The sequence below is a fragment of the Chelon labrosus genome (assembly GCF_963514085.1).
Source record: "Chelon labrosus genome assembly, chromosome: 13".
Classification (NCBI taxonomy): Eukaryota; Metazoa; Chordata; class Actinopteri; order Mugiliformes; family Mugilidae; genus Chelon; species Chelon labrosus.
The window spans coordinates 5,707,934-5,717,674 of NC_140346.1; the positions used below are offsets into that span (position 1 = coordinate 5,707,934).

Sequence of the window (9,741 nt, forward strand, 5' to 3'; positions counted from 1 at the left end):
GCATACAAATTAATCAGTTAATGAACACAAAGTGATCTGCCAAATATCATCATGTCTTAGTCACAAATTGTTTTCCAGATATTATCTGACCAGCCACTCTGAAGTCGGTTGGAAGATGCCAGCTTCTTATTCTGGGAAAATTTTCACTGGCTACTGTCATTTAATGGATTTATTTATTAATCCAATAATAATATGAATCAACACATGGACTGTTAATAAGTTGCACACCACAAGCCTAATTATGGAAGTTAATAAGCTACATTAAAAGATTGTAGTTGAACATGTTTAAACACTCAAGCATTGTAAACACATCAATTAATCAGCTCCCCCAAGCTGTTGAGAACTGTACTGTATAATATTCATTCAGAAAAGTTTGTCAAAATGATAAAAAACAGCGACAAAGGCCTAATATTTTCAACACAGAAGCATATTTATGCGACGTAAAATAACCGCTGTTCACCACGACGAAAACTCGAGCGTAACGGCATTTCACTTTACGGCATATTGGGCCTTCCGGTTATATATTGCAAAGAGCTTTTGACGCTAGGTGCTAGCATACACATTTGTACGAGGGTGTACCGTTATTTGCGCAATAACAATGGGAATTGAGGACGAAACGGACCGGACGCTCTTCATAAGAAATTTAGACACAAGAGTGACGGAGGAGCTTTTGTTCGAGCTGTTTGTACAGGTACTGTTGTTGCTAACGCTACAGAGAGCTAGCTAATGTCAAGTGTGTAACGGCTAACCAACGCTAATGCTAACACATTAAAAGCGCCGTAGAGTTAAAGCGAAATGTTAATTTGAAAAGAAGTATGCTGTTTTGAAATAAACGTGTTTTCTTTACACGTCTCGTAACGTTAGAGTTTGTTCTGCACACATATTTTTTCTCTTATTACAGTAGCTGACTAGCTGTCGTTAGCTTTAGTTGCTAGGTACTTGTTTTGTGCAATATTAATTGATTGATCTTACAGGCAGGACCTCTCATCCGAACTAAAATTCCGAAAGACACCGAAGGGAAGCAGAAAACATTTGGTTTTGCCGTATACAAACATGAAGTGTCCGTGCCTTATGCCATGCAACTGCTCAACGGGACGTCGTTGTACGGGAGAACTATCCATGTGCAGTTCAGATCAGGTGAGCAAACTTTGTTTTGAACAGTTAACAGTTTGATAGCTGGTCTCACGAACATTTCATACTACCAAGACATTATAGATAAATTGGGTTTCACAAGACACTTGTTCACACGAATCAACTGTTTATGAACTTAAAGTATTGGCATATATTCCAGTCACAAACGTAACCATCGGTTTCTCTGAAATGTACATGTTTGTACATGTTACATGGCTGTTAATTTTTTTTTATCTGGATGAACAAAGATATAGTTGGCTTCACAATAAACATGACATGTTACAGCAACGCCATAGTTTCGATTCTGTTATTTATTCAGGTGTTCGTCAGACTGACATCTTTGTTTCGATTTGGTATCAAGTGAAACCTTTATTTAGTTAACAATGTGATGCATCAACCACCTCTGAATCAATGCCAGCAGTACTTAGAAGTATTCATCTTGCCCAAAAGCTTAAGTTGTCTTTGTCATGATTAATTCCATATATAAAAACTGTAAAAAAAAATTAACGAATTACTTAACATGCCCGTAATTTGCATTGAAAGAGTGATTACATTCTACTTTAACTAACTGGGATCGCGTGACCTGTCAGCCTACAGAAAATCTTACGTTTGTTTTCATATCTCTTAAAACTGTGTTGCTGGCTTTGTAAGGAATAGCCATGTTTTATTAATGTGACTGGAAGGCTTTGTAGGCAAAGCAATGTAATTCATAGTATGGATTTAAGGAGACCAGGCTTGGACATGTTCATGGCAATTTTTAATCGGTTTATGTTACATTATACAAAATAATAATTCTTTTGTTCTTTGAAACTTCTTGTTCTTTGTGCGCTATAACATGTGGCATGCATACGTTTCCCATATTTGCTCAGGGAGTAAATATGAATAAGTCGACTAAATACAGTGTTTTAATGCAATTATTTGATTAGCTGTATTGTGGAAGTACTTTGCAGCATTACTTAAAACCCTAAGATTGATAACTGACTTATTTTCACAGTTCTAGCCAGTATGGCTCATGTCCTCACTATGTGACTGGTACTAAGATAATATAGACTAGTGAACGGCAAAAATTAGTTACAAATAAGTTTTTTTTTTTGTGAGTGTGTGTATGTGACACATAATAAAAGATTGTTGTACTTGCATAAGATGCGTGGTGCTGATTTACCAATTTGAAGTGCATTGTTTTCTCCCATCATAGGCAGCAGTCATGGCAGCAGTCCAGGGAACTCACAGAATTCAAGTCCTGCAAATACCCCAAATCCCCATGGCCAGAGGTAAGAATGTCTTTCAAATGGCTTTTCAGGCAGCAACAGAAACCACCGTCGGCATCACTAGCACTAAAACAGATGATGGATCCACAACTCAAGCTTAAATTGGATAGTAGGGTAGGGGTGTAACTGTACACAAAATTTGCGGTTTGGTACGTACCTCAGTTTTGAAGTCAGCCTGCATACTGGTTTCATTTATACCAAACAGGTATTTTTGAAAGAGAATTAACGAATTCCTGCACTTCCTCCGATTGGTCAAACTGACGCTAGTATCCCAGCGATATAGACGGTGCCATTTTGTGAGTTTGGAGCCATAGTCTGCGCAGTACTGTTCGAGAGTGGAGTGGCGTTATTGATGACCCGCCCAGACTTCTGCTAGACTCACTGGTGTTTGAGTGCACTGCAGTTCTTTTTTTATACACTGCACTTTTTTTTTTCTTCCCATGATGTGCTTGTCAGTGGCAACTGTAGTCATCATGTCACATCCTGTTTCTATGGCATCAAATAACTAACAAAAACAAAACTTCTCAGAAAAGTGGACATTTAAACTTACATCAGCAGTATATTAAGTACCTAAAACGACAGAAACCATCTTTGGGGAAAAAAAAAAAAAAGTGACTTACACTTTTACTTTAGCTTGGCCCAAGTCCCATCCACAAACATGAAAGAAGTGGAGTTTATGACCTATACTGCAGCCAGCCACCAGGGGGAGCTCTACATGCTTTGGCTTCACTTTTGAAGAGATGTCCACTTCTTGGTATTGTGTATGGTGTTTACATGGATAGAGCAGAAAAGATTTAAACTATGGCTGGTGCAACAATGTACACAAATATGTGTAGACTGAGCGAACACATTGTATGTGTTTCAAAGAAAAGCAAACAGTGTCTTCGAGCTTCTGAGGCTAATCCTGACTCATATTCCAGAATTCTTAGTGTGCGAGCTGACCAGATGGTTCTGCATCACAAAATACGTCTCTACCACCGAATTGCTGTGATGCAAGACGCCTGTTGATTTTTCATCTTGTCATCACAATTTTAAGTTGTTATCTGAACTTCATTTCTAAACAAGTGCAACTGACAGTAGTTAAATGGTAGTATTCAGTTGTCTGACAGAATTTGTGTTTCACTGGCTTAAAGCATCTCAAGGAGTCATAAACCTCTTCGTCAAAGCTGCTGTGGACATTTCCACAGTGCCGGTTATCTTATCCTGATATAGCTTGAATCTGACATCCTTCCAGCCGAACATGGATTTTTTTTTTTTGTCCTATGTATAAGACAAAAGTCTTATAATGTGAAAAATGTGTCATTGTCATAACAATTTTTCAACTGTGTCTTTCTATAGACCTACAAGACTTCTTAGAGTCAAGTAGTGTGTCAATATTATATGGTGGTAATATAGTGTTTTTGCAGATAATAGAATATTCAATTCAATTTTATTTATATAGCGTCAATAACGATACAATACAAAGAATATGCAGTCTTTTGGTAAGCTAGTTTGTCAGTAGTTAATAATTTGGTGGTGTGGTGCTACCATGTGTTTATAATTGGTACCAGACTTTCTGGGTGTGTGTTACCAAATTAAATATTACTTATACAGTTGTGCATAAGTTTACATACCCTGGTAGAATTTATGATTCCTTGGCCATTTTTCAGAGAATATTAATGATGACACAATTTTTTTTTATTTCAGTGGTTAGTGGTCAGTGGTTGGGTGAAGCCATTTATCATTTAAATCATAATGACAGCAGAAACAACCCAAATGACCATGATCAAAACTTTACATACCCCAGTTCTTAATACTGTGTATTGCCTCCTTTAACATCAATGACAGCTTAAAGTTGTGGATGAGGCTCTTCATTTTCTCAGATGGTAAAGTCTTGGGCTGTCTTCCATGAACTGCATGTTTGAGATCTCCCCAGAGTTGATGATGATACTGAGGTCATCAGACTGAGATGGACACTCCAGAACCCTCACTTTATTCTGCTGTAGCCAATGACGGGTCGACTTGGCCTTGTGTTTTGAAACGATGTCATGTTGGAACGTCCAAGTACGTCCCGTGTGCAGCTTCCGGGCTGATGAGTGCAAATTTTCCTCCAGTATTTTCTGATAACATGCTGCATTCATCTTGCCATCAATTTTGACCAAGTTTCCTGTGCGTTTGTAGCTCACACATCCCCAAATCATCAGTGATCCGCCCCTGTGTTTCACAGTAGGAATGGTGTACATTTCATCATAGGCCTTGTTGACTCTTCTCCAAATGTAATGTTTATGGCTGTGGTAGGGCTGGGCGATATGGCTGAAAAATGTATCACGATATAAGTGTTTCATATCAGTCGATATCGATAATTATTGATATGTTTTTTTAACCTATTCTACCCAGACTTCTTAACTGTGCTGAACTGCATCCGTTATTTCTTTATATCGCTTTGATTTTTTTGTCGTATGGTACTGCTGCCGTGTACCTCTTGATCAGAGGTTGCGCTAGACTTTTTCGTTGTCTGTCATTTTGACTGACAGGGTTTTAAAAATCCCGTCACTTTATTTTATTAAAAATGATGACAATGACATATTCAATAGCATTTCATTTTCAATCATTTTTAATTAATATTCAGTAGTTGTGGAAAAAAAGATTAGGCTCATATAACCAGCCATCAAAGACGACTCAAGAATCATGAATCTAGACGTCTATTTAACCGGCTCAGTTGAGTCTGATATATAATCAATAAACGGCACCATTCAAACATCTTACATCTCACTCGGAGACTAAACGTACTACCCGACTTGACCACTGGCAACTAAAGCACTCAGACACTCACTCACTTACACACAATACGCAGAGAAACGAAACTTAACCGACTCATAACCGCTGCTCGTGGATCCCTGCTTAACCGAGAGTCAGCAGCCACTCACTGGGCCGGCAGATAAACGAAACTTAACCGACTCTTACACTACTAATCAAGAGAGACAAGAGACAATTAATATGCTCACTTGCCACCAAGTTTGCAGACAACATCGGTCTGACTCTTGTCTGACTTAAAATAACCAAAATATTGCCAAACTGGTGACGTGACCTTTCCTTTTTTTATCTACAATTTCCTCTCGCGCTGTCGCTCTCATATCCTCCTTTCACTCCACGCCGTTCTTGTTTTTTTGTTGTTGTTGATACCACCAACCTGGCTTAGCTAGGCCACAGTAGGGCGAGAGGCTAAAGCCCTTCCTCTGCCTACATCCCCCAGAATGACTTGCAGTTCGCTCGGGGTTTTCTTCCTATGTTTCTCTAACAGAGTTCAAGTGAAATTATCGAACATTCTATCGAACGTATTTTCTATTGATATCGATCACGTGTCTATCGCGATATATATCGTTATCGTTTTATCGCCCAGCCCTCGGCTGTGGCTAAAAAGTTCAATTTTGGTCTGTGTTCCAGAAGTTTTGAGGCTTGTGTCTGTGCTGTTTGGCGTATTGTAAGCGGGATGCCTTGTGGCATTTGCGTAGTAATGACTTTCTTCTGGCGACTCAACCATGCAGCCCATTTTTTCTTCAAGTGCCTCCTTATTGTGCGTCTTGAAACAGCCACACCACTTTTTTTTTCCTGTATTTCAGCTAAGTTATTTCTGGGTTTTTCTTTGCATCACCAAACAATTTTCCTGGCAGTTGTGGCTGAAATCTTTGTTGGTCTACCTGATCGTGGTTTGTTTTCAACAGAATCCCTCATTTTCCTCTTCTTAATTAGAGTTTAAAAACTGCTGATTGGCATTCTCAATTCCTTGGATATCTTTTTATATCCCTTTCCTGTTTTATGCAGTTCAATTACCATTTTCTGCAGATCCGTTGACAATTCTTTTGCTTTCCCCATGACTCAGAATCCAGAAATGGAAATGGACAAACCTGTTTGTGTTAACCTGTGTGTTATCAGGCCAAAATCACCAGGGTCTGTAAACTTTTGATCAGGGTAATTTGGGTAGTTTCTGTTGTCATTATGATTTAAAAAGAGTAAACACAGTTGTTTGACACTAAATGGCTTCACCCAACCACTAACCATCAGTGAAAATAAAAGTTTTTCTCTTATCATTCATATTCTCCATATTCTCTGAAAAATGGCCCAAAACATCACAAATTCTGCCAGGTTATGTAAACTTATGAGCACAACTGTACATGTAGGTTTTTCAGGCTCTTGGCAGTCCCCTTTGAGCTAAAATTAGACCTACGCCAAAACATGTGCCATTAAATGGGATTGGATGGCTCTGTATTTATACACACAGAAGACCATGTGCAATCCTTTCCATGTGTCATGCCAGATTTTATGCAGCATTGGCTGTTTCTGGAATAGTGTTGGTCTCAGATGTAAATTAGACGGTGTTCGTACAATTGAATGTATATATGTTTTGGCTGCAATGCTTCCATTTAGTGGCGATTCATTTACATCAAACTGCTGTACCACAAGGGGAAGAAAGCATCTCAAGGATATCTTTTTTTGATGAATTTTGTTATTGGGGTGTTATAATGGTTCCATAACAAACTGTTTGACTAATGAAAAAAATGTTATTGTTGCCTTCTTATGTCATTCAGATAAAAGATATAAAAACCTTAAAAGCTGATGGAGGAAAACGGTCTGGATTTCATTTGGTAGCATAGGCTGACTCATACTGTGAGTTGTCAGATCCACTCTTAAACTTCTGGACCCCCTCACAAACATTAAAATATAGGATTTAAAATCCGGATGATTACATCAGTTGTTTCACAACCGCCAAAGGAGAGAGCTGAGTCTACAAGGACTCAGAGCAGCTGATGGTGTTGTCAAGCAACGGTAAACATTGTAGCACTTGAGGCTAACATTAGCATTGCTTAGCCTAGCCATTTACCAGGCAGGAGTGTGGATCAGTAGATTTTTAGTCCCTCCTGATCTGTCATGATAAACAAAATAATATCCCGTAGTTGTGCTTATTTTCAGTTCTTATTGTGTATGTGCAAGTTTGAGATTAGTATCTCACACCCTGTACAAATGGAAACAAATGGAAACTATAATTTTACCTCTAAAAAAAAATCTTCATCTTAGAATAGGGTCCGTCAGAGTTGGCTTGCTCTCTTCATATTGCCAGATCATAGAACTCCACGCCTGTCATTGAAGTCTAACATTTGACTGCTTAATGTTTCAACAACAATGAATGTGACTTTGATAAAGTAAGAATCTTGCAAAAATGTTGTAGTCCACAGGTAGTCCTCAGCCCCCTTGCATTGGTGACACCGTCCCCTTCCAGTTGCATTGCTCTCAACTTTTGTGTTTTTGCTATGGAGTCAAAAACACAAAAGAATTCAAAAATATTGAGTTGAACATTTTTACTCTTGTTCTTATTTTTTTGTAGGTAAACATTTGACAAGTGTTTCTCTTTACTCCTCCAGGACCCCGGTTCAGTTCAGTTCTCCACCCTATACTCCTCCACCCCAAATGCACAGGTCCTATTCATCCCCCGATAATCTGCAGAAAAATGCTATGGTAATGTTTTTCTACTTTTATAATGTTGTTATTTTATCATTTTATCATGTTAAACTTGTTCCTGTAACTAATATGTACACTGATGAAATCAGAAATTGTCTTTTTGGTCTAAATGAGCAAATGAAACACGGGTCCTGTTATATTTTCCTTTATCCAGAACAACGCCATGTGGCAGGTCCAGATGCAGCAGCTTGAGCAGTTAAACGGCGGTTTCTCCAAGGCTCCGCAGCCGCCGTCTGGTGGACATTCAGGTGGAGGCGGTTCAAGGCAACACGACAGTACCCCCTATCGGCATCATCCGTCCCAGATGGGCAGTGGTGGCCGAAGCCAGCGCTATGCAGACGAGTTGGGTTCAGGGCGTCACCAGCAGTACGGCCACAGGGACAGCTACCACCACCAGAACGACAGGAGCGGCAACCGTCACCACGACAACAGAGGCGGCAACAGACAATACGACGAAAGGAGTAGCAGCCGCGGCTACCAGGATAACAGATGGCGGCGCTACTGAGGCATGTAAAGGATTTCTGTAAGGACTTCAGTTCTTCACAAATTTGCGGACAGTTTTCTAAAGAAGATCATGAATTATGTTGACAGAATCATTGTGTATACTCAGGTTGTTTGTACATTATCCAGTTTGAAGATTTAATAACTCATGCCTTAGAGACACTTTTTTTTGTTTACTTTTAAGGCATTTTTAAATTTGTACACTTCTTCATGTGAGTTTTTCCTCACATACAGCAAATACTGGGATTGTATTGTCACAAGAGCAAGGGCAACGACCAATACTAGTTGTCATTTTTGGAAGAGAAGACAAAAAATTGTATTTAAAAAAAAAAAAAAAAAAAAGTTAGGCTATTGGCTGTTTTTTGTGTTATGCAAATTGTATTTAAATGGTGCTCACAGAATTTTAGAAATTCTTCAGGTACTTTGCAAAAAAAGAACAATTGTCATTTTAAGATTCCACCAGCGACATTTTTACTGCAACAGGGCACCAAACTTTCTTATTGTCAGATCTGCTGACCTTGCTCTTTCCACAAAAAAAAAATTGGCTTTGTTTTATTTTTATTTTTTTATTCTGATCTGTAAGACAAAGTGTTTTTAAAGCGAACATTTCCATTATTATAAAGCTCCTTTACTGTGAACGTTGCATTGTCTTTCATCTAGCCACAGCACATGATGCCTGAGCACCGTGAGCGCTATTTCCAGCTCTTTGTGTATGTGACCAAGTTAACTAAGTAGGCTATTGTATTTGATGCTACATGCTGTAATGCGTGCACACACGGCCTTATCTGCAGTCTATAAATGGACCACGTGTAACTAATATGCTTGTGAGGCGGTTATGAAGTAATCTACAGGTGGCGCCACAAGCATCCTTTCATTGAATCAATTAAGATGTTAAATATAACCGAGCCACACGATCAGCTCCTGCGTTTGACCTTTCTATTTAGGATGCTTTCATGTCTTCGCGTGGATTTGACACCCCTTGTTCTGTTCACAACATGCAGTAACGATCAGGTGTAGCCTCGTTTATCAGAACTGAACGCAGAGAGATCATCTTTTGTCGGAAGAGTCTTTGCGACACTTAACAACGCTTGTTTTTGGTCCGTTTTCAGAAAGCGTTAGGCCATTGTTCCATCCCAGAATTAGCAGCACTTTAGTTGCGATAGGGCTTTCTGTGCGGGGCTTGCTTATAACAAAGTGATGATCAAATCCTTTAATGTCTGTGTGGAGGTCATAATCTACCCTTCCGAAAGTGCTTACGGCTCTAACAGCGGCTCTATCCACAGCTATATCCCTCAATCTCCGCGGTGTCCGAAAGCGGAGCTGCATTTGCACCCTCTGAACTAAGCTC

At 39.2% G+C, this 9,741-nt stretch overlaps 1 protein-coding gene across 1 annotated transcript; it reads left to right on the plus strand.

The window, feature by feature from the left end:
• The first annotated feature begins 411 nt into the window (after window positions 1–411).
• On the plus strand, window positions 412–9,031 carry rbm7 (RNA binding motif protein 7). Its single transcript, XM_084559312.1, has 5 exons — window positions 412–691; window positions 975–1,137; window positions 2,327–2,402; window positions 7,796–7,889; window positions 8,047–9,031. Exons 1-5 carry the CDS (start codon window positions 599–601, stop codon window positions 8,395–8,397), a joined length of 777 nt encoding a protein of 258 aa, XP_084415438.1. The 5' UTR covers window positions 412–598; the 3' UTR covers window positions 8,398–9,031.
• Window positions 9,032–9,741: the final 710 nt, after the last annotated feature.